This window comes from Mus pahari, chromosome 6 (genome assembly GCF_900095145.1).
Source record: "Mus pahari chromosome 6, PAHARI_EIJ_v1.1, whole genome shotgun sequence".
Classification (NCBI taxonomy): Eukaryota; Metazoa; Chordata; class Mammalia; order Rodentia; family Muridae; genus Mus; species Mus pahari.
This window is the reverse complement of record NC_034595.1, coordinates 57206129-57232304: the sequence shown is the minus strand read 5'-3', so window position 1 is coordinate 57232304 and position 26176 is coordinate 57206129. Positions and strand designations below refer to the sequence as shown.

General features: G+C 41.1%; 1 protein-coding gene across 1 annotated transcript in view; it reads right to left on the bottom strand.

The window, feature by feature from the left end:
* Positions 1 to 26176, bottom strand: part of Usp24 (ubiquitin specific peptidase 24) — a 135647-nt gene that overhangs the window by 34675 nt on the left and 74796 nt on the right. The window contains exons 31-45 of the mRNA XM_021201285.2: positions 24123 to 24278; positions 21189 to 21286; positions 18942 to 19037; positions 18596 to 18824; positions 17856 to 18015; positions 16200 to 16355; positions 14098 to 14168; positions 13066 to 13226; positions 9612 to 9673; positions 7764 to 7955; positions 6701 to 6818; positions 4501 to 4645; positions 2061 to 2180; positions 1291 to 1416; positions 411 to 509 (exon numbers count right to left, since the gene is read on the bottom strand). Of these exons, the coding sequence (XP_021056944.1) occupies positions 411 to 509; positions 1291 to 1416; positions 2061 to 2180; positions 4501 to 4645; positions 6701 to 6818; positions 7764 to 7955; positions 9612 to 9673; positions 13066 to 13226; positions 14098 to 14168; positions 16200 to 16355; positions 17856 to 18015; positions 18596 to 18824; positions 18942 to 19037; positions 21189 to 21286; positions 24123 to 24278 (1989 nt within the window). The remainder of the gene's footprint in view (positions 1 to 410; positions 510 to 1290; positions 1417 to 2060; positions 2181 to 4500; positions 4646 to 6700; positions 6819 to 7763; positions 7956 to 9611; positions 9674 to 13065; positions 13227 to 14097; positions 14169 to 16199; positions 16356 to 17855; positions 18016 to 18595; positions 18825 to 18941; positions 19038 to 21188; positions 21287 to 24122; positions 24279 to 26176) is intronic.

Below are 26176 nucleotides of genomic sequence, written 5' to 3'. Positions count from 1 at the left end.
AGTGGCAACTCTGGGCTAGTCTGTTGTTTTACTAAGAAAGGCAGAAATCTTAGAGTCTAAGCATCAAAACAAATAGTAGTCTAGTCCTTTTGGCCCTTTGCCAGAGTCTCCCAGTTCCCAGACTGCCTCCAGGGCCATCAGTTCACTAAGAACTCTGCAACCAGACTACCTCTGGGGATATTGCAAAACAAACAAACAACAAAACCTCATCACAAATCGCCATCTATTATGAAATACAGATTAGGAACTATATTATCTTCTCAGCTTAGGTGAATAATAAGTATTAACTGCAATAATGTGTAGATACTCATTTTAAATGCTGAAAGAATGAACTTGTGAGTCTCAGTCACTGTGAACCTACACTGTTCTCATAGTTGCAGGAGCCAGAGGGCAACGGAGACCTTCATTACCTTGAGATACTCATCCATCTGATCAATGAGGCTAGTGAAGAACTCATATGCGTCCTGCTGCTCCCTCACATAGAGCTCCTTGTTCCACATCTTGAAGATCTACATAGCAAGAATTCAATTCAACAGATGTTTAAAGGGAAAGAAAGCAGCATGCTCCGAACAACACATGGAACCACACAGTGTTTCTGAACAAAAAGTTCACTCTTAGGGTCTGGATATTTTTATTGGAGTGAGACAGGCTTGTACTCAGCCATCTATGCATTTTCTTGGTCCTTCCTAACACAGCAAGTCTGAAATCAAACCTTGAAACCAAACGAGGGTTCGGGGTAAGCCATCAGACTACACAACAGTAAGTGTCTCTTAAAAATGACCTCTGCTCTGTGACAAAAAGCAGCAATGCCCTTTCTTTGGAGGCACTATGATACTGGCACAGATTCAGAGAGATTATTTGAATCACTGCTTTAAGATTCCTTTCCACTCCTATTTTAACTTATGTGTCTCTATCGCTGTCTCTGTGCAGGTGTGTGTGCACATGAATGCAGTTAGAGGTGTCAGGTCCTCCTGGAGCTGGAGATGCAGGGGCTGTGAACTGTCTGGGAATCAAACCTGTGCTTCTGCAAAGGCAATACAATTGCTGAGCTACCTCTTTCGTTCCTTTAAAGAATATTTTAAAGAGCTAAAATAAGAATCATAAGAAACATTCAAAACAGATAAGCAGATCCCCGGGAATTACAAATGACTTTCTTGACATTCTAATCATTTCTAAAGAACCAATTTGTTGAGCATTCAAATCTCTGACAAGTTGTTAGTGATGAGAGAAAATCAAAGTGGAGCCAAACTCTAAATATTATCTAATATCAAATATAGTTATTGCAAATACCTTCCAGAAATTCTCAGGCACATAATACTGCAGCTTGCTTTCCATCAAATGCCCAAAGAGAGACTGCACTTGGTAAAACACACTGTCATCTGGATTGTCTGTATCATCATCCACTGAAAGCAGTGACTATGAAGAAAATGAGAAACTTGTAACTGCTTCACATTAACCGCAAACATGCTGTATGCTAAGGAGTGTTTGATGTGGAGACACCCTTGTAGATATCTAGGTTTGTCATCTCCTAGGGGGTCTGGTTAAGGATAAATTATGAAGCTGATGAAGATCTTTAGACACGTGACATAATACTTATGGAATAGTCTCAAAATACTGCCTGCTACTCTACAAGTTGTGACTATGTTAATAAGATGTGCTGAAAATAGAGCCAGATATTCTAAAATATTAAGTACAACATCATAAAATAGCTTGAGAATTAATTTTGTATGTATAAAAATTACATTTGGTCAAATTACTGATTAAAAGGATAGATTTACAGACATGTGTGACTATAACATTTTTACAGATTTCAGAAGCTAATAAAGAATTTTTTTTTTTTTTTTTGGTTTTTCGAGACAGGGTTTCTCTGTGTAGCCCTGGCTGTCCTGGAACTCACTCTGTAGACCAGGCTGGCCTTGAACTCAGAAATCCACCTGCCTCTACCTCCCAAGTGCTGGGATTAAAGGCGTGCGCCACCACGCCCGGCTAAGAATTTTTAACTATAGCTACAAACAGAGGAAATAATAATTAAGCATGCCAAACAGACAGGAGGAACTCACCTCAGGAAGCCCGGGCTGCATGTACAGCTGCTGGAAGACTGCATTCATATAACAAGTAGCACCACCATTCCTCAGCCCCACAAACCCTGAGCTGGACCTGCTGTCCACTGGGGGGAGGTACTGGGGAAAAGGAACAGAACATTGGGGAGGAGAATGAGTATTCTACCAGAGCACACTTCCACAACAGCCATTTGAGATGACTACGAAGAAAAAGTAGCCTCAGATGTATTCATCCAGCTTGGTTTGAACACCAAGAACAGAATCTATGTTTCTCAAGTACCTGTGTTAGGAGCTGGTACAATGACAAAATGCAATCATCTTAATGTCTCCTGTCTGTTCATAAAATATGTCACACAAAGCAGGTATTAGTTCAATCAAGATCAACCTGCAGTCATTCAGTTATCATTCAACAAGTGTTTACTAATGACCTATCATGTGCCAGGCACTGTGCCAGGGATTAAGAGAGAACAGAAATGTTCGTGGTCCAAGGGCTTACAGTGTGGTTGTGTAGGCTTTAACCAAGCAGATAGACTAGATGTCTACTACACACTGACATAATCTTCTGAAAATTCTGAAATTTATCCTGAGGAATTCTGTAGTGCAACCAGTCAAGCAAGTAATGCTTTTATACAGTACCTTTAAAAAACAATGTTTTTATACATTATTCTTTTTAATACAAGGTAATGTTCTATTAAACTTTTCCTTTAAAATGACAAGAAAATACCCCATTGTTTTATTTACATATGTTATCAAATGATGCAGAGCCTAACATACTGCTTTTCTGTGTAAGACTAATCCAGATAAGACATCTTGGCTAGTGTTCAACACACACCTCTGTAGGTAGAAGGACAGTATACTTCTATGTGGAAATGTGAATTCACCAGGAGCTTGGCTCTCTTACAAGTGTATGCATCCATGTAAGAAGCAAACAGCTGACAAAAACATGCAGGATGGATCTTCCATGCTCTTCATTAACATCAGTAGTAACTGACACGGACTGTTTTCTAGGAGCTAACAAGTTCTGACATTTATTTGTAGTAAAAAGCAGATTTTTTTTAGGTTATGAAAATCTTTTTCATTTGATTTTTTGAGGCAGCGGTTCTTCCTCTGTATCCCTGGTTACCCTGGTACTCACCCTGTAGACCAGGCTGACCTGAAACAAAGTATTTTAAATGCTAATGTATAGCACTTAGAACACACCTCCAGCTTACACCACATCTCACAGTGCTGAGACAATGCTGCTGGCTCTCTCTCCCACTGTCCGTGCTCTGGCCTGCCCGACAGTTGGGGCAGTACTTTTTTTTTTTTTTTAAAGATTTATTTTTTTTTCATTTTATGTATGTGAGCACACTGTAGCTGTACAGATAGATGGTTGTGAGCCTTCATGTGGTTGGGAATTGAATTTTTAGGACCTCTGCTTGCTCTAGTCAACCCCACTTGCTCAGTTCCTGCCTGCTCCGGTCCAAAGATTTATTTATTATTATACATAAATAAGTACACTGTAGGTGACTTCAGATGCACCAAAAGAGGGTATCAGATCTTATTACGGGTGGTTGTGAGGCACCATGTGGTTGCTGGGAATTGAACTCAGGACCTTTGAAAGAGCAGTCAGTGCTCTTAACCACTGAGCCCCCAGGGGCAGCACTTTGACATCAACTTAACACATGTAGAATTTTTCTTAATATATGATAAACTCTATGAATCACACTGAATTTATCTAGTCTTGTAACTTCAGTGCCTAGCATTCTGCCAGCAGAAACTTGCTCAAAAAGCAAAAACAAGAATATAAAAAAAATCTAATAACAAAAATGGTTGGAATGTCACTTTTTATTGAGAGTAACTATTAGTCGGTTTGAAAATGGCTCATTTCTAACTGAAAGGATATTTCATAATAATACAGTGATTAAGTATAATAAAAAATTTAGTTGATTGCAATATGTCAACATGACATACAAAAAAATATTGACTTGGTTATGGTTAGGACAATGCAACTTGAATCTCAAACTCACGTACTGTGGGGCTAGAGAAACTCCTCAGCAGGCAAAGGCACTGCAAAGCCTGAGCACCTGACTAACCCCCAGGCCCCACATGGTGGTGGAAGGTGAGGACCTAACTCCTGAAGTTCCTCCTGGCTGCCATCCTGCTCCTCGTCGTGGACACACCCACAAAGGTTATATAAGTTATATATTTAGGAGACCATTCTAAAACAGGTAAAGGCGGGCTGGGGTGATGACTTAGGGTAAAGTTTTTCCTAGGCAGCTGTGAAGTCTGCAGTTCCGGTCCCCAGAGCAAGCTGGCTACCTAGTCTAATAAGCTCTGGGGTCAAGTGATGCTTTGCATCAGCCAAACAAAGTGGAGTGTGACAGGAGGACAGCGGATCTCCAGGCTCTAGCCCCACTTACATAGACACACCCAGAAAGAACATTAGTCTAAAACTTACATCAAACTCCTTGGTGAGAGCGGGGTCAGGCTGATGATGCATTGAGAGTAGCTCTTTTGTAATAATCTGAAGGTTTGAAGGCGAGCTGTCAGCTAACATCACAAGAACTTCATAGGCTGCCAACCGACTATTTACTGTACTACACCTAAGAACAACAGCACAAGACGTCTTCAAAAATCAACAACAGAAAACAAAACATAAACACTACAATCTCTTAAACACAGGTTAGTTAGGCCTATGCCAGAAACCTAGTAATCTATGTGCCCTATCTAGAGGGGGCAGGAAGAGGTTTCAGAACTATTATCTTAGCCTGATAATAATCAGTAAATCCATTCAAATAAGAAAAAGGAATAAGTGTAGATTCCTACAAACATCCCAAATATGCCGATGGTCAATAATCTTCTAATGACACTACTAGTTTTCTATTGTGTTACAGAGAATGGAGACGGAAACAGATAGCCTGTCAAATCAGTCTATGAGACTGACACAGGAGGAAGCGGATTGCCTTTACTGCCTGCCTTTCAATCCAGGCAGCCATTCTGAACCCTGACTAACCTGGCACTACTGAAGTGCTCACAGATAGAACGGACACACAGAGAAGAGGACATCCAACCTCGGTGTGAACAGGTAAAAGTGTAAAAGTGCAGGGGGTGGGTAGAGAGGGGTTGGGGAGCTCTTGGGTTAGTGCTGTACCTGCCACCAAGGACAAGGGCCACAGAGGTGGCACTGTTCTTAATTCTTATCTGAATGTATGGATTGAACAGGCTGGACAAGAAATGAACAGGGAGGCACTATACACAGAAGCGAAAGCAGTTCTTTTGTTATTGTGACAAAGAATATATTTACTTTCAGAAAGATGTCATGTATTTTACATCTCTTGTGCTTCACAGTTTTGTTGGAAAGGTCACTGATGGATGAGCACAATTAGTACACAGGGAAGGATGAAACATGCATGCTTTTTCATCCAGGACGTATACATGCATTTATTATTAAAATAAAAATAAGGGCCGGGTGGTGGTGGTGCATGCCTTTAATCCCAGCACTTGGGAGGCAGAGGCAGGCGGATTTCTGAGTTCGAGGCCAGCCTGGTCTACAAAGTGAGTTCCAGGACAGCCAGGGCTACACAGAGAAACCCTGTCTGAAAAAAAAAAAAAAGAAAGAAAGAAAGAAAGAAAACTACCCGCCCCGCAAAAAAATAAAATAAAATAAAAAAATAAGGGGGAGGAGTCATCAATGAATTTTTTCATTAAAACTGCTAGAGATATATTGTTTTATATTTACTGAAAAGTCAAAAATACTAATATATTTCTGGTGCTTTAATTAGAATCCCAGAGACCTAGTGCTTCAAGACAAGACTAGACAGGAATGAGATGAGAGCCACAGCCCTAAGGACAGATCAAGAGCTCTCCTGCCTCGCACTGCATCCTGCTAGTGAGGGACTTCTCTAACTGGAAACAGATTGACACATGACGCTTCGTGGGACGCACGCCATGCACTTCTTACTATGCCTTGCCTCTACCAGTCATCTCTGAAATTGTAACTCTGTTCTTTAGACATTTAAGTTCAATTCCAAGCAGGGTAAATGGCAGCTCACTGCTGCTTTTTCTAGGGACAATAGTCTCAATATCACTTGACTCGTAGATATTTCACATTTATATCTCCGAAGACTAATATAAAACCTTGCTTCCAAAATTACAACTTTAATGAATTACTAGCAGCTGCAGACATGAGAACATAGTATGACCCAGCGAATGACAAGGTTCTAGACTGTTCTCCTAAAAAACCCTGAAGCCTACACTTGGAGTCTGTTTACATTGGAGATAATTCATTATTTCCCCTTCGGTGCTGGGGATTGAACTCACATCCCACATGGCTAAACACATGCCTTATCACCAAGCTAAAGTTCCAGGCCCTACATGGAATCAGGTACCACCTTTGTTTCCCTTGGAATTTGTTACTGACCAGCACAGTGACTTCCTTGCCCACTTGATGATGAGAACTGTACCTCCACACTTTCTCTGTTTACCATGTGCCAGGCACACTGTAAACAAAGCTCATTTGCATGCACTGGTTTAAGTGGCAGGAAACAGGACAAACTCACAGGGCGGAAGACAAATTCCAAGTTAAAAAAATCTTTTTGGACTACGGTTGTGAATTAAGAGATTTTACCAAAACTGAACACAACGTGCGTTTTCCATACTTTGGATGAAAGTCCTGTTGACTGATGGCGGCACTGCTGGCTGGAGAATGACTATTTAGAATAATTCTAGAAGCTCGGAAAAGGAAGTCATCTAACAATGGTTTAATCAGTGATGAACCTGGAACAGAGCAGATGATCACAGTGAAGAGGAACACAGATGTTAATTGGAAGATTCTATTGCACTTTCCTATCAGAGCAGCACAGGCAGCCGGGCCACCCAACAGCAATGTGCATGGTTTAACTTAAAGTACTTTTTGAGAGCTCAGTATGTTGCCCANATCTGTGGCATGCTGGGACCAGGAAACAAGGTCGGGAGTACTAAGGTAAGGAGTGCCTTCTCTCGGAGTCTGTGACAGTGAAAGGAATCAAGCTTTCACCTTGGAAGCACAAGTGTCAACATCACTACAAGGAAGAATGGTCTGAGGGAATGACTCCTATCTGGGCATCAGGAAGTCCTCCACACAAGGGCTAAAGAAGCTTTTAAGCCTATCTTTGTCAGGTAAAATGATACTTCTTCCTGCTTAAGAATCACTCTTTCTATGTATCCTCAACAGCCATGAAAATTCTCTAGCGTTGGTATAATTGATACTACAACTATGATAGTTACATTTTGGTTTACTTTCTAAATATGATTTATAGCATGTGGATATGTATATACAAGTTGTAACTGTACTCCTGGGGATCTTACATTTCCCCAACGCCGAGGAGGTAATGGCTGGGGACTACTTGCCAGAAGAGAACCATTCTTAAGGAGAAAGAAGTATTATAAAATATAACAAACAGCAACAGAGACAAACCTCTGAATTATAATTTTTACTTGATAGTAAATTATGTGATAACTATTTCAACAACATAAAATTCTCCATGTGATTTAAGGACACAGGTAAAAGACACCCTATGTTTTACTAATCATTAAAACTACAGACAATTTTCTACTCCTAAAAGGTCAAATTTTCATGGAACATTTAGCAATTATCATATTGTCACAATTATATGCAATGCTATGGTAGTAACTAAGAACTGAGGTACTCTTTCTCACACAATAAAATGAAGCAATAATTACCAAGCATTTCCTTTTCTGCCCCGCAGAGTGACAGCAGGGTCTTAATGAGCCGCAAATGTCCTGCCAATAGGATGTTGTCAGCTTCACTGGTCTCACAGTCTGCTGTCCGATTAGGTTCAAAGTTATCCAGCCACGTAATCTCATCTTCAAGCATGGTAGCTGGGCTGATCCTTAACTGCTCCATTTCGGAAGCTGAGAAGGGGGTAAGGAGAGGAGGTAGAAATGTATTATGGAGAAAGATTTCTGTTCATGGAATCAAAGCCCTGGACTAAAGATAGCAGTACGAAGTCCTAATCTTTCACTTCACAGATCTCACCAAACTTGTCATTAATAACCTTCTGGCTGCAGATTCAGCTAAGGCCATCTCCTGCATCAACTAAAATCCTGACGGCCTCCTCTTGCAGGCCACTATGATAACGAAGATGATCATTGCTCTAAGAAGCACCTGTTTGGTGTTCCAACCTTCCATAGGAAGGGAGGAATGGAGAGAAATGAGAAGAACTGAGGCTCCCCACGGTGCTTCCTAAACCAAAGAGGCAGGTCTATAAAGAGAACGATTAGGCATCAGAAGCTCCCCTCTCCAAACACCAGAGAATAATTTCTCTTACCCTACCCAACAAGGACTGACAGTCAAATTCTACACTGAAGCACGGCTCCAAGTATCTGTGAGTCTAGGCAGTTAGATGGACATGGTCCCATTCTCTCAATCTTATACCTGAGCTGACATATAGTCTGTTATTTACTCCGATCTCCCAGCAACTCACTGCATTGCTTAGAGGCGGGGTTCTGATCTGAAAGCCAGGAAGGCACCTGCCTGCAGCGCTGCTTAGGTGTATCCGTCAGCAGGCGTCTGCAGGAACAAAGTGCTTCTAGAATGAGGTGCTGGGAAAAGGCTGCTTCTTTTGAGAAGCCGCTCTGTCCCTTCTCTGGAGCACAGGGACCAGGCACATGCTGTCGCTTTAGACCTCTAGCTCCAGGCACTGTCTCTATGACTCCCCCATGGGACTGTCCAACTCACAGTGGATGCAGATTTTCACCTGGCTTTGATGTTCTACTTCAATTAATATTTCTGTTGATTCTGAATTTTATTTCCTGTAATCTGAAGTGAATTTGAGGGTAAAGAGTAGGGAATATATTGAACACTTGGCTTGAAAAACTAAGATTTACATGGGAAATGTGTATTATTTATAATATATTTGCATTATTTGAAAGTAGAGATGAGTAAAATCTCACATTCTAAAAGGCCACTTCTATCACTGCTATTTCACTCACTGACTGACCTCTCACTATCAACATGCCCCAACAGATTCCAGCTGCCATTAAATAATCCCACGTGTCAGAACAGGGGCTGGAGAGGTGCTCAGTGACACCCACTGGCCACTCTTCCAGAGGACCTGAGTTCAGTTCCTTGTGCTCATGTCAGGGGGCTTAACAGGCAGTAACTCCATTTTGAGACTCTCTAACACCTTCTTCTGGCCTCTGTAGGCATCCAGGCACACGTGCATACATTCATACAGAACATACACATAAGTACAATAAAAATAAACCTTAAATAAAACGTGGTAGAATAAATTATGCTAGAGAATCAGATCCTTCATGTGAATTCTTTCTTAGTTCAATTACTAATGAGACTTGTGAATTCTAAAGTTAACAAGTCTTTCTTGTAGCTGGCTGGGTATGGAACAGACCCAACAGACTCAATGGCACATGGATTTATATGCCATTTCAAGAAAACAAAACTCAACGTCAAACGTGACCATGCCCTCTCTTTCTGACAGGTGCATCAGGTATGGTCTGCCACCCCCCCCCCCCGCCACCCGCCCCGAATCACAGCGAGACTTGACTTACTTGTCAGATCATCTAGCAGCTGGCACCGCAGATCAAAGTACTCCGTACACTGGGACAGCAGCCTGAAAACCAGACAGATTGCTCAGTTATTTAACAGGCCTGGTTTTAAAAGATAAAGTGTTTTCTTTAAAAAAAATAAGCTCACCAAGTAGCTGAGCAAGGTAATTTTCCAAAGCATACAATACCTACATAAATACCAAATGTAATGTGATGGAAATTAATAATTTTAATAAACTATAGTCTAGGAACAATGGTGTAAAGAGAAGAAAACTTGTAAGTGTATCATAGGGCGTGGTGGCACACGCCTTTAATCCCAGCACTTGGGAAGCAGAGGCAGGCAGATTTCTGAGTTCGAGGCCAGCCTGGTCTACAAAGTGAGTTCCAGGACAGTAAGGGCTACACAGAGAAACCCTGTCTCAAAACAAACAAACAACAAAGAAAAAGGAAAAAAACAAACAAATCCTTGGGCTGGAGAGATGGCTCAGTGGTTAAGAGCACTGACTGCTCTTCTGAAGGTCCTGAGTTCAAATCCCAGCAACCACATGGTGCCTCACAACCATCTGTAATGAGATCTGATGCCCTCTTCTGGTGCATCTGAAGACAGCTACAGTGTACTTCATATAATAAATAAATAAATCTTAAAAAAAAAAAATAAGTGTATTGTATTTTAAACTAACATAAAAACTGACTGCATTTGCTCACTCAAATGTGAACCAGTATCTACCAATTAGCTGTCAAGTGCATGGAGTTGCTGGACTGTTAAGGTGGGCAGGAGCACAAGTGGAGGGATCAGATCAGACACCTCATTTCTCTCAGTCTTGTAATTTCTAAATGCTTAGTATAGTTTTATTATAGAATGGATCAAGTGGGTGTAATGAACCAAGATTTTTAGGTTATTTAAAATTACAGATAATAAAACATGCAAACTCAGACCTTTCTGAGGGTAAACACACACACACACACAAAACACACACACACACACACACACACACACACACCTTGGTAAACTGTGCAGCACAATTAGCTATGGTAATTGCTAATAGTATACCAAACTAAGACATTTTAGAATGTTTTAAAGTACAAATTTAAAATTTAGGAAAAGTATAACATTCAACTCTATGCAAAACTAAACAAGTCAACATCCTGTCAAAAAGTTCTTTTGTTAAAAAAAAAAGTTCATCTCATGTTTTGTCTTAAAATTTACTCCTTTTATTTTACTGTGAATGTTTGTCTGCATGTGTGTACGTGTGCCATGTGTGTGTTGGTGCCCACAGGGTTACTGATGCTATCATGTGGCTGCTGGGAGTTTCCTGCCCCCAGGTCCTCTGCACGAGCCCCAAGTACGCTCAGCTGCTGAGCCATTGCTGTAGCCCTCTCCAGTTTGCTTTTTTCAATCCTCATGGTAAGTTGCAAATATAAGTTTGGGTTGAAAATTTAACAAGTCATCCATAACGATCTGTTTTCAAAACCAAAAATACTGACTTCTTATTTACACATCAAGATTTTAAAACTTAAAAGTGAAATGCTTCAAGGTAACATGTTGATAATTAAATATGTGAATCATGAATTTTCACACATTAGAAACTGTATGAGAGTACAAGCATTCACACACACATACACACACACATACACACACACACACTCCTATAATGAAGACCTACAAACAAAAGATAAAAGAAATTGTAGGATATCTTGTGTCATATGCCTCATCTAGAAAATACATGCATTTTAAAAGCCCAGGCTGGATAAAAAAACTACAAAAGAAAAGAAATATCTTGATAACTTAGATTAACAAAACAAACAAAGACTCCAAAAAACTCAAGTATTAAACTTGGAAATCAAAGAAAAAATGTTGCCATTGATTTTTATAGGAAAAAAAAAGGTTATGAATATACCATCAGTAACTGTTCATAGAATTAATATTCTGTATCAAATGAAAATTCTAGAACTCAAATATTAGCAAAGCAGAATCTTTAAAAACTCCCAACTAATAAAAGAACTGAGAAAAGGCTAGGAAGCTTTCTTGGTCAATTGTACTAAGCATTTAACACACTAACAGCAGTCCTTCACAGACTCTATGCCCCTGTCGGAAGCCAATGCTGCCCAGTTCTTAAGAGGACAGCAGTGTTCTAACATCAAAGCAAAAAAAAGAGCCCCTGAGAAGACTGCAACCCAATGACCTTCATAAATGCTAAAGCAAAGACCCCCAATATTAGCAAACCAGCACACTTAAAAAAATTCTAGAACATGAACAGGCTGGTTTCTTGGAATGCAGTGACAGTCAGACACGAAATGCCTTATTACCAGAGAGAGTGAAGGAGCCCACACAAATCAGCTCCAGTGATAAGGACAAAAGCGTTCAACACGGAGGCTGAAGAGATGGCTCAGTGGTTAAGAGCACTTGCTACTCTTGTACAGGACCTGGGCTTGGTTCCTAACACTTGAGTGCCAGATAACCCAACACCTTCTTCTGGTCTCTACGGGTACTAGGCACACACATATACAGGCAAAATGTCCATACACATTAAATACAACTAAATAAATTTAACGAAAAAGGAGCCAGCCAAATTTAATGCTGCCCTGTGATCAAAACACTGAAGTAGGAACCGAAGGGGTCTAACTCAACCTACTAAAGGCCACACAGGAAGACTCCATATGAACCTTGCATTCCATAGTCTAAGATCGAAAGCTCCTCCCTAGTGGCAGCACGACCACTGCTAGCATCGCACTGTTCAGTAGAACACTGGAACTTCTCATCAGAGCAATTAGGCAAGAAAGAAGGCATCCAGACTGGAGCAGTGAATAGACTTACCTCTTCACTACTCTGACAAACATATTAATATATGGAGAACACAAAAGATTTCACCCAAGTCTGTTAATGCCTACTAATTTAGCAAAGTTACAGAATATAAAAGTCAATAAACAAAAGTTGTATTTTTTTCACCAACAGTGTACAATCTGAAAAGTGAATTAAGAAGACAATCATATTTCAATAGCATAAAGAATAATAAAATACTTGAGACTTGCCTTAATCAAGGAGGTATGTCTTATACAGTACAGCAGTGCACACTGCTGGGAGAAATTAAACATAACACGACACCTTGTGCTTATGGATTAGAAAACAAAGTTTTAAGATACCCAAACTAGCACAGTCACCTAGAGGCTCCATAAAATATCTGAGCTGACAAAGTGATGTGCAAAAGGACAGAAGTGTGATGTGGACCAAGGGATCAGGCTCAAAAAACCTCGGGATGTTGCCAAATAGGAAGAGTAGTGTGGGAGTAAGGATTGGAGGGGAGCCCAGTAGGGTTTAACTCTCATCCTGCATCAGGGAAAACATGCAGAACCTACATATGAGGCGAGGTGGAGAAACTCTCTTGTCTCAAGGATCCATGTGGACTTCACAGGAGGAGCACAGAGAACCACTACCCACCCCACTGTCTTTATTCCATACCTCTGATTGACTCCTCTCATGATACTGGTTGGGGACCAGAGAGGCAGCTGGGCCGTAAGGATGACGCCTAGGAGGAATTGATTTGGCTTCTGCACTTCTGGATGGGCCGAAGTGTCTGTTTGACTAAGAGTGTAGAGCTGATCACAGGCGACCCGGCGGATCTGAAATGTCATCAGTGGTAAGTGACAGATGCCATTAACACTGCAGACTACTTCAAAAGTGACTCCCTGAAAATCCACACCATTTACCTGCTTAAGTGACTGAAATATGTTAGAAAGATGTGACGATTCTAACTTTGAATGGTAAAGATTCTGCAGAGTAAATGAACTAAAAAGTAAATGTGGGAGCTGGAGAGGTGGCTCAGCAGTTACGAGCACTCACTGTTCTTCCAGAGGTCCTGAGTTCAAAAGCCAGCAACCACATGGCCGCTCACAACCAACCATAATGAGATCTGATGCCCTCTTCTGCAGTGTCTGAAGACAGCTACAGTGTACTTAGGTATAATAAATAAATACATCTTTAAATAAATAAATCTATAAATAAATAAATGTATGTGGTTTGGAAACTAATTTTCCAAATTACTCTACAACTTTACTTGAGCTAACAGGTTTAAAACTCAATAAAAATAAACCCTATTTTCAAATATTTAAAAAGTTTATTTTCATTGTCACATATAAAAGAATTAAAACCTAACAAAAGTCCATGGTTTGAAAGGAGATCTCTCCAGACTCTGACCAACATGCTGAAGCCTACATCTGCTGCTTTTGCAGTTCACAGGTACGTAACACTGGAGGCTGCTCTTTGGTTATCAACAAAATTCAAACATCAATCAGTTCTAAAACCAGTGCTGAAGTTTTTGTTGGAATGTGGGGGGGGAGAGAAGGCAGAGAGTGCAGTCTGAATGGTCACTTTTCCTCAAGGGTGGTGGTCTGTAGCCAGCCATTCCTTCTGTACTTCCCGAAATGCTGTAGGCCTTTATGAAAGCCCATAACAAGACCAAAAGGTCTTTCGCTAAGTAATAGAAATCCTTACCTCAGCACTTGGTGATCCGAGCAGAATATCGATGATAAAATCGGCAACACATGGCAAGCTGTAGAAAGATGCTAAGGAAAACAAGGGGAATGAAGGATAGAAGGAAAGAATCAGGTGATGCGCTCACAAAACGACAGCATTCCTAAGTAATTTCTTAAGACCAAATTTAAGCAGAAAAATTTCCCCTTTCTCCATAGAGGTAGACCCCAGGATTGTCTACAATGGTCTCTGTGACTGTCCACTAGTCCCTGGGAACTGAGTGTGCCTCGTGGAACATCTCAGCACCACTGCCCTGTGTGTGCCAGTTACAGAATGAGCAAGTCTTCTCTCTATAAACTACAGTGCCACCAACTATAGGATACACCTTACACTAAGGTCATACATGATGAAATCAAAACTTGGAGAAGTTATATTTTCTCAATCTAAAAATGTCTCAAACAATTTCAGGAAAATTAAATTATGAGTATGGTACACATTTAAAAAGCTATTTCATAATGATTTTAAACTTCCCACATAAAACATCTTCAAATTCATTTGTTCTCAGAAAATTTGTGCAGTTATTACTTTAATTAATTATAAGTTGGAACTATAAATGTCTAATTTCTATGTTTATCTTGATAATTTTAACTTCTGACATATACAGTTAGTTTGGATAATATAGAAAGCATATCATGTCCATCAAATCTTTATCTGTGGTAGACTGAAATCAGTAACCACAGCTAAAACTAGACAATTAGTACAATTAGTACAATTAGTACAATGCCCAGTACTGAAGTTACTTTGCTTCTGACTGTTTCCTGAGTGTTTCCTGCACATTACAAAGTGTTTGGGGGCTGGAGATCCAGCAGGGAATGCAACGAACAAGTCTCTGGCTTAGTGGAGCTCAGCGCAGTTGGAGGAGAGGGGACGATGGCAATACCATAAAAAGTGAGTGTATTGTACCGACGGTTAGGGAAACAAATGATGCTGAAAAGTGAGGGAAGGGTTTGGGTTGTGTGAGGGCACGGCGAAGGCTTAGGCTTTGGGGAAGATGGTCAGGGAAAGTCTAACCAGGGTGTTATGTGTGCAAAGACTTGAGGAAAGAGCATTAAGAGGAAAGAGGGAACAGCTAGTGTAAAGGACCTGTGGCAGTAACATATCTTATGTATTGAGGAAATAGCCAAGAGGCCAGCAAGCGAGGGAGAAACTAGAAGGTGGGAGAAACAGATCCACTGGTATATTGGATTGTGCTGGGTTTGGGGACTTAGTAAAGAGTTGGTTTTTACTGTGGATAAGCAGAGAAGCATGGGAGTTCTGAAGAAGGAACATGCCTGAGGAAGAATAAACTGGAAGCACAGGAGTAAGGAGAGAAATTAGGTCAGCATTGATTGGTACAATCCAATTAAGAGGTGGAGGCAGTGTGGAAGTACTAACCATGCACAAAGGGGGTACAAACAGGTGGAATCCAGAAACTGAAGGAGGTTACGCTCAAAGTTCTTAGGCAGAGAATGCAGGAAGCTGGAACTGCTCTGCTCATAAACTGTTAGAACGTCTGAGTGCTATGGGCAAGATCAGGTTAGATTTGAGATATCTCAAGAACGGTGATTAGGAGGGTGTCCAGACTGAAGACTCACACTAACATGGAGGGTAGCAGTGTCACGTGGATTTAAGCCATGAAACTGGATGGAGTCACCAAGAAAAAGAGAAGACAGAGCATAGATACTGAGGAACTAAGGCCCAGCATCTCCACCCACTAGAAGTCATTAGCAAAGATTATAGAGCCAGACTTAGCAATCTATAATTGTGACATAATTTACTTAGTATAAACTAGTAACCTGGGTGCTTCAAATTCCTTAGTTACAATTATCTCCAATAGAGCAGACATGGCACCTAATGTAGAATTGTATGTGTGGACACAGATGTGTATGTACACAAAAGGCTCAGCAAACACTCAAACGTTCCTTCAGAATTAACCACTCTAGCACTATTTTCTCCTGTTCTACATCCTCACGCCCTCTATTCCTTCTCTCATCAAAAGGAGCTTTTTATAAAGCAATGCCAGCTTTTAACAGAAACCTGGCTTTTCTCTGAAAGAAATGAATTACTAATAAGCTGCCTCCTACCCAGCTGCTGACTCCGAAGCTGCAGGCACGTAACAAGAAGAGACAAAGCCTCCCCAGCAATCAGGGCATCTTTGGTGGACACAGACTGCTGCCGGACGCAGATCCCAGCATGCAGGGCTGCTGGCTCTCCTTCACTGCTAGAGCTGCAATTGCTTCCTGAAAGCAGGGAACACAAGTTTAGTAAGGCTGCTCCTAGGAGCATGGAGTATTGTAGTGTAAGACCCACAGTCCTTGTGCAATAGTAAATACTGCAACAAAGCACTGCCAGGGAACAGAAGATGTCATCTCCGTTTGATGTGTACCAGCTGCTTTATCTTAAACAGAATGTTTTCACATGACAAAGCTCCTTTCAGGTGGGAGAATGCCTTGTATCTTATAAGATGATCTCAATGGACTACATGGACACACGAATACTAAAAATATAACTTACTTAACATTTCTGTATATTCTGTCATAATTAAATAATATTATTACGCTGGGTGTAGTGGCACACACCTTCAATCCCAGCAATGGAGAAGCAGGGTAGACAGTTTGATGTCACCTGAGTCTACATAGCAAGCACCTGGCCAGCCAAGACAATAGCGAGACCCTATCTCAAAAAACCTAAACCAAGCTAAACTAGAAAAACCTTTTACTACTGATGTATTTATAAACATATAGAACAGGAAGAACTAATAAAGCTAAGAAATAAAGCTACATGAAAAGGCCCAACAGAAAATAAGTTAACAGGACTAGAAGGGTAGGTAGTTCACTTGGTAAGACGCTTAGTATGCTAACTATAGGAACCTGAACTCAGTACCCAGAGCCCATGGGCACCCCTGCAACTCCAGCACTGGGGAGATGGAGACAGGCACATTCCTAGGGCTTGCTGAGTCAGCCCAGCCTGATGGGTGATTTCTATGTCCTTGAGAGACCCTCTCTCAAAACAGCTCCTCTCACGTCAAACCAGAAAGAGAACAAAAATAATCTTATGTTGGTCTCTAGCTCACACACATGCTATGCATGGCGCTCCTCCACCTTTCTCTCTCTCTCTGTCTCTCTCTCTGTCTCTCTCTCTCTCTCTCTCTCTGGAAATGGGGTACAGAGCTATGCCAAACCAAGAAAAGAACTGTTTACCATGCTAGACTTATGGGAAATTTATGTTTCAGCCACAAAGTATAGCTGTAACACCTTTACACTCAGCAAAGCTAAAGATGGAAGGACTTGACATCTGCACTTATCCCATGTGCTAATAAATGCCCTTTCTCTTAAATAAGGTGTCAAGACTCATGAATTTTTAAATCATGTTCAAAAGCAAGAGGAAAAGTTTCATTTTATAATCTGACAAATCTGCACATGGATTATTCTTACAGCTAATTCTTGCCCAATGCTCTATTACTGTCCTTTTTGTTTTGGAGATTTTGCTACATGGGCACTATATTTATGTCACCTCTACCTCCCATCCAACCCCTCCCCCACTCCCTCTCAAATTTATGGCCTCGTCCTCTTTAATTATTATTGTTATAATTACACACACACACACACACACACATACACATGTACATATGTATGCATACGTATACAGGTGCACACACATACTAATGAGGACCAAAAAGCCATAGGAAAACATACTGTCCTGTGTTTACGTAAAAGCACTGTCCCATTTTTGATCAGTACCTGAACTGCTGAGTCTGCTTCTAATTCCAGCAGGAAACAGAGAATTACTTTCTTTAATTGGCTGGCTACTTCCGACAAGGTCAAGCCTTCCGGCAGCTGCAGCCCATGACAGTCTCATGAAACAAGCCACAGTGGCGGTGAAATCACTTGCTTCCATAGTCTGAGGAGGCATGGAAAGGGTACTGTGAGAAAGGCGTGCTGGCTTCTCTGACTGTGGCCTCGGGGTACAACCCTCCCCCCTTAGATCAGGAAGGACTGCCCTTCTCACACCAGCCTCACATATGCTCCTCAGGACCTGTAGTCCCTAATCCCATGCTCTGCTTTTACCCAATCATTGTTTTCTTGCCACGTCCCCTCCTGTGCAGGATACTTCAGCTTCACGTCCGTCCTGTCACTCAGCATGTGAGCTCCGGTTTTGCTCTTTTTACTTGAACAAATCTCCCCTCCAACTCCCTCATTCTGTTCGCCATTTAGTCTTTAGGACCTCGTGGCTTAAACACACACAACAGCACAGGTGAATGACTTTACCCCTACTGCTGAGACCACGGAAGGCTGTGTTTCTGTAGTTTTACACTTGCTACTTTCACCCTGATCACATGGTTTCTGGACTTGTAGTCAGTCTCCTTCCTGCTCACGCTACACTGCTTAAAAGCAGCGTTCACACTGGGGCTGTTCTATATTCCCAGCTCCCTCTCCAAGCAGGAGGTACTTGGTACTTGCTGAGTTCACCAACTACTTACTTGTATTGCAACTCGAGCAGCAGGAATGATTTCCTCAACTCTAATGGAAGACCTGTCTGACACTGACAACTGTCTGTAGGATGACTTCTCTGGGGTCCCACACAGGGACATCTGTCTGCTTGTCTGCCGGCTGACATTTCGGAATGGTCGGGAAGAGAGTGCTTCTATGCCGTCTTTGGTGAGGTCTTCATCTAGTGACGTTGGCATTGTCTGTCCAACAAGTAAAAACCTTAAACAGAGAAGGCAATGCATATTCAAAGTTATTTCATACTCTTTTAAGAATGATAAAAATTGAGAAGAAAAGTAAAATATTGCCTTGAGAAAATAATGCACTACATCTTCATACCTTGCAAGTTGTAGACAGATAGAATAAACACCCTGCCTTGTTTCATAGTCTACTTCTGATGGGATGGAATCTCTCTGCATGACATTTACAACCAAACTGCAAAGAAAGAATAAAGATAGAATATTAAAGACTTCAATTTCTTTAAAATAGAAAACTAAATGCAATGTTCGATAAATGATCAGTTACCAAGTGTCTACCTATCTTAGAAATCTATTCTTGGAAGGTCAACCAGAGTGACTCTTTTACCATAAACCAGATCATGGTACTCATCTGCACAAAGCTGTTCATCAGCGCCCTGCGTGAACAGAACAGGCAGAGCATGCAGAGCAGACTGAGGTGCTACACATCCTGATCCCGAGGGTCACAGAGTGCCACATTCTACAGGGCGGAAGTCACTGGCTTTGAGCACTCTGGCCTCTGGTGTCCCACCCAGGTTCCAGGCAGCTCCTCACACAGAGTGGATAAGTAGCTGCTCTCCAAGCTTTGCTCCTTCCCAGTTTTCAAGTCCTCACCAAGTGGACCGTTTCTCAGCTCCCACTAAGAACCACAAGCTTACTCCTCAGTTTCCTCTTCTGTGTCTTTCTAGAGCGCTTGACCCTTCTAGCAGGAACCTTTCCTTACTGGCCTACCCTTAGTCCCCTCTAGGAGACAGCAGGCTTTATGGGGACATACATTTTGTCTACTTTACTCACTGCTCTCTGTCCCCACTGCTTAAAATAAAGCATAACATATAAGCTACAAATGCACACAGTAAGTTCAAGAACAATGCTGTAACATGCAAACTACTGGGTAACTGAAATGAGTGTTTAAAGAAGAACATTTCTAAAATGCAGAATGAAAAATGGATGTGATGGCTGAAGTCAAAGCTATAGAATTAACATAATCACTGCGGGCCTGCCTGAATCAGAAAGTTAATTCCAGGCTAGCCTGGCCTACAGAATAAGTCCCTGTCTCAAGGAAAGAAGAGGTAGGGGTGGAGAAATGAGGCAGGAAGGCAGCCTGCAGGGTGGGGTGGGGATGCAGGAAGAAGGGGACAAGCACAAGACATTTCTTGAGCACACCAGAACTTCCACAATGCTTGGGAAATATTTTTTTTTTTAAAGATTTATTTATTTATTATATTTAAGTATACTGTAGCTGACTTCAGACACTCCAGAAGAGGGAGTCAGATCTTGTTACGGATGGTTGTGAGCCACCATGTGGTTGCTGGGATTTGAACTCTGGACCTTCGGAAGAGCAGTCGGGTGCTCTTACCCACTGAGCCATCCCACCAGCCCGGGAAATATTTTTTAATATTAATTTTATGTTATGTGTATGTGTGTGTGTGTGCACATGTAAGATCCTGCAGAAATCTGAAGATGGTGTTGGATTCTGTGGAACTGTAGTTAGAAGTGGTTGTTAGCTGCCATGTGGGTACTGGAAACCACACCCTGGTCCTCTGTCAGGACTCTTAGCCACTGAGGCATCTAACCACCTGCTGCTTGGGAATTCTTTTAGCTTTCATTTCCCCCTCTGTATCTTCAAGGTCCCTGCCTAGATTCTCTTCTATGCTATTTTTCCACACAGGACTTCTATGAACCATCTTTTGCTCAAACTTCAAGCTGGTCTCCCTTCCTGCCTGCCTGCATGAGGACTTTTCTTCACTTTGACCTAATCTACCTGAGTAGACAGGAGACAAGCAGTGCACGGTCACGCTTGTCCTCACCCTGCCTCCCCTTGGATTACAGCACTCTCTCTGCTTGCTGACCTAAGGGACAGTCTACTCAGTCTCACCCCCAGCTCGCAGATCGCTTTTGTGAAGCATCTTCCAGCTTCTCACTCCAGCGTTTCCCTCCCTCAGCCGTGGCCGGATGCCACCGACAGCTTTCAGGCTAACAAGCTGTTACTCTCCACTTTAGCACAAGCTTCTGAAGAGAAAGGTTCCACCTAATCAACTCCACTTCAGTAGCATCAATGTTGCTGCAATACAGGACACAAACTCGTGGACGACTCAAGAAAGAGAGGTGGCCACTTCAACTTTACTTTTCTTGAAAATCTCCCTCCCTCGCAGAGGGGAAAGACATTCTTCACTAAGTTTTCCCAAGTAATGAAAAGTTAAGAAATGAATAGAAACACCCTAAGACATCAAGGCGCCGTTCCTATCTGCTCTAACCTCATAATGCCTCACCAGTTCACTGGAGGAATAAGCAAGGCTTATATGGGAGAAATAAACCAATATGACCAGGATGGGGTTTGCAACTCACAAACCTCAAGCCTCCAGCTTTGAGGAAGTTCTCACAGAAGGACTTTGCGCAGCTTCTTGCCATGTCGTCGTCAGCTGTGGGCATGAGTTTGGAGCTTAGGACCTGGAAGAAAAGCAGCCAAGTTAGTCACTCTGACATTTTCTGTACTGCGCACTCCTACTGACACAGCTCAGGGTGGATTCCTCTGCTGCCACCACCTCCTAGTCCCCAGAAGATTATGATGGCCGATCTCCTTCCCTCAGTAAAGACAATCACATGTGTCCATACGCGCCTAATTAGGATTTCTTTTCCCAGTTCTGAACCAAATGTTTTCATGAAATACCTTCAAGCTTAGATAACAAATTCATGTAATATGCAAAATATGTTCTTTAAATATACACAGGCCAGAGTTTTATAAACAGCTCAAAACCAAAAAGCACTAGCTGAAGTCCCTAAAGAGCACAGCACCTACTCACTGGACACATGCTCTGCCCTAGGCACACTCACTCGCTTTGTAGGTGAGGTGGGTCTCATTCGAATGTCTCTGCCCTTCTGAGACTGCAGAGCTGATCCTAAAGTAAAGCTTGACTGAATGTTGTGGTGGGTGGAGGTATATCACAGAAATCACAATTTAGCAGCAACTCAGTTAACTAGTCATGTTCTTATGTTATCAGCTTTGAGCTGAGAGACCACACACATGTAATTTTCCCAGGGCCTCCTTTTCCTTATCAGCTAAAGGAGGATAGTGACTGCATGTACCAGATGGAGCAGAAGCAAAAGACAATGTTAAGGCACTCAGTGAGCAGCAGCACAGACAAGTGTCTGGGAAACAATGGCTCATTTAGTTGTTATGATTTAAAAATCTCATACACTACACTACACTAGATAGTTTGAACTCAACATACTTCTCTATTCTAAAAACTCTACCTCTATGAACCTATGAGCATTACGAGCCTATGCATTTGATTGTTTTTATGAGAGACCCTCTTGTCTTTGGGAAGGGGTCCCCAGTTTCAGAGAATAAATTAGCACAGCTTAGAGAAGGGGAGTCCTCTGCTCTGCTGTCCTTCCTGTGCAGTTAGTCACTGACATGCACACCCCCCATACTCAGCAACAATTTAGTGAAAATCAAGAGACAGGTATGTATGGTATTAGTGCTGAGCAGTGTGAACTACTGAGCAAAGCTGAAGAAAATGATGATTATCAAGAACTAGCAAAAACAAGTACTTTTGCAAGAGAGGTTTCCCACATATTTTGTACATCTGAAGCAAAAGAGATCTATCGAAGGAATTCAGTTACTTTACAGTCCTAGAATGACACTGGAGGTGTTTATAATCAGTGCTTTGGTTCTAAGACAATGCACTTTGGGGAGACTGTGATGAGCTACACCCCACTGCCAGCACAGTCTTGCTTTGCTAGGTGCTCTTAAATACAGATGATAAACTACACCTTAGCTTTCCAGAAACATCTACTCAAAAGCAATAAATCCAGTACAAATCACAAGATGAAAAATGTAAGTAGGCCAAAAACTTCCAGACAATTTTGTTTTGGAATATTATACTTATTTTCAAATGTTCATGTTATTTAAGGGCATATTTAATTTTAAAATAATTTATTAAATATGTTCCTCTCTTAAACTAACCTGTCCTTTCAGAACAATGAATACTCTACGGTTAATATGTAATATCATCATACTCTGTACATATAAGCAACAAATGGAACAGACTCCAAATTAGACTAAATGAGTACACTTCAGGGAAAATGCATGCCTCCCCTTACTAATTATGCATCTGTTATGCTCAAAATCCACTCAAAACACATACTAATCAGGATAAAGGTATCCATTTAGGCATTATGACACACTAAGGCTGCTTAGTTACTGATGTGAACATATCTCTCTAGGATAAAGCCAATTCATTCAAGGCTTTATCTTCTATAAACACCGTGATCAGAGGGTTTGATCTACGAGCAGAAATGTTTGCGCCCAGACACTTTCCCCTGGGTTTACGCTCTGCTTTCCTGATTAAGTACCCAACATCCCATGTATCTTACTTAAAAACCTGGAGGCCACTACTTTGTCTTTTTAACTACTGTAATAATTTGTACACAGGAAACAAGTAGTGTTCGGTGAATTAAATATATTCATTTAAAGCTACTTTTAATGAGGTAGCTGCATTTGACCAAATGTTTGTATGCCCCCAAATTCACCCTTTGAAACGTTAATTCCTAGTATATTACAGGGTGCTGGGGCTATGGGAAATGACTAGGACCTGAGGAAGATGGGGCACGAGGAGGACTGGTGCTCTAAGGGACTTCAGAGAGCTTTCTCACTCTTTGTCTACAAAGTGAGGACCCAGTGAGAGCACAGTGTCTATGAACCAGGAACAGGTTCTCATCAGACACTAAGTTAGCCGATGGTTTGATTTGGGATCGGCCAGTCTCCACAATTATAAGCAATAAATTATGGTTGAAGCTACTTCTGTCTATAGATTTATTATAAAACCCTGAATGACTAAATAAAAGATAAAATAATAGAAGATAATAATTGCTCTAATTCATTTAATAGACTTCTTAGAACTTGAAATAGTAATGCTAGTATGCTTTCTGACAAATTCTTCATAAATCTGTTAAAGGCAACAAACCACAATTTAAAGAAATATTACAATGTATTTAATCAAGAAAGCTAAAGCTAATTCATATTATAGACGTACAAAGCTTACAGAGGAAGGCCAGGAGATGTGTGACAGGATTTCCTAATTCTTTTACCTAGATGCTAGTTTGTGAGTAAACAATGTATAGAGGTATAAATGGGAAAAAAATTAAGAATTTTCAAAGGCGAAAAAAGTTTCACTTTTTTTTTTTTTCTGCATCAATTTTCTGGTAGATCAGTCCCATAATAAAACCTGTCACTTGTTTCTGGTATCAGCCAAATAAAATGGAAGGAAATGGTGTTTCTTACTTCCAAGTTGTAGAGCACTCTGAAGGTTGACATGCCAGGAGCAAAAGAACGGAACAAACTTTCCAAGATGGAGCTGGCGCTTGGCTGCTGCTGCTGCTTTGACGAAAGCGAGGGAGACTTGGAAGACGGGGAGCTTGTTTCAGAGAGCAGAGTTTTCTATGTTTGGAAGAGTAGGGAAAAAAAAGAAAAGAAAAGAAACCACGGGTCTTAAAAACAATCATAAAGGAAGCAGATCTCAGTGCTTTGTGTTCCTTTTCTCTTTACTATAAGTCACAATAATAAAGGTCTCAAAAAAGGGGGGAATTCATAAAACCTCCTAACTCTCTAGTCAAAAGACACCAAACTCACCGTCCAACTGAGTTTAGTGAATGGTGGTCACACACTTCAGGAGTGCCTTGAGACTACATTTTTAGAAATACTTGCAAAGTCATTAATTTGTTTCCATGTTTACATTTTATGCTTCTAATAAAACTAAGATTGCTAATTTAGTAGTCTTGAAGATTTCTTTTCAACTTGTACTAATGTATTTTAAGGTTATATGAGTTCTCTCTAAACACTTAAACCTCAGCTAACATGACTGAGCAGATCTAAATTTCAACTACTAAAATATTAAATAAGAACATCAGTTTCAACAACTTTGGTATAAATTAATTTCTTCTGAGAATGTAATTGAAGAATATGGCATATAAAATAGTTGATGTGTAATTCTCTTAGGGAACAATATTTTAAAAATTAAAATAAAATGAATTTTATTATTTTTATTTTATTTTCTCTGTGGTGCTAGGGACTGAGCCCAAACCTTTGTATGAAGACAAAGTGTCATACTGCCCAAACTTTGTCTTTTTGAGACAGGACCCTGTTAAGTAATTCAGTGTGACCTTAAACTCAGCTCTTTCTGCTCTGCCTCCTGAGTGCTGGGATTACATAGGCAGGCACAAACATGCTCAGCCAGAATGAACTGTAAGTGTTACTTGTGAAAAAAAGTAACAACGACTCTGTTATGTAAGACTTCAGACATGGAGTGATCAGACCCAGGGAGGCAGCTTTTGGGAACACAGAGGTCCTTGGACCCACAAATCTCCAGTGAATCCAGGAACACAAAGCATGCAGGATTGTCCTCTCAAAGGAATGCATATGTAAAATGTTTAGTCTAATCGACTCTTACATTATCTGCATACCCACAGACTCGCCCAAGCTCCCATAACTAGAACCAGAGGTAACTAATAGTCCTCCACTATCTATATGACCGAAACCAGACCAGATCCTTCCTTAGGCCCTTAGCTAGTACAGTAGCATCTCTCTAGAACCCATCTTCTTGGAAGAAATGACATGTGTCCTGAGTTGAGTTTCAATGGAATTACATTGCCTTGTGCACTGGGAGATTATATTACACCAGAAAACATTTTTTCCCCCAAATTATACTGTGTTTAAATTTGTTGGCAATAAATCACCTGGCATCAGACTCCCTGGGGTCTGACGTGGGTTGATGAAGTCAACCCAAGTTTTTATGCTCACCTCTTAGTGCTTTACTCCATAGCCTGATACCTGTGGAGGCCTCTCAGCATCGTCAGACCTGCCTGACCCCTGAATAGTAAGTATGTCTCTCTGGGCGTCAGTCTCTCCTTTACACCAGGAGCACAGAGAAGACACTCGAAAAGGCTCTTCCTAATCTCAGAACTGGATCTGTTTGGACTTTTTACAAAGCAACACAAGGATCTGACTTTAGCTTATGGCAAGGGTATTTTTCAAAAAAGAAAAAGTATTATAGAAAGATAATACCATAATGACCTTCATAGGACTCAGGTAATGTTTTCAATGAATCATGTCACAAAAGTTCAAGCTAGTTAAGCTACTATTAAAAATATGAATACCAAGAACTTCAAATCCCTAAAGAAAGAAATTGAAGAAGATCTCAGAAGATGGAAAGATCTCCCATGCTCATGGATTGGCAGGACTAACATAGTCAAAATGGCCATCCTGCCAAAAGCAATCTACAGATTCAATGCAATCCCCATCAAAATTCCAACCCAATTCTTCACAGAGTTAGAAAGGGC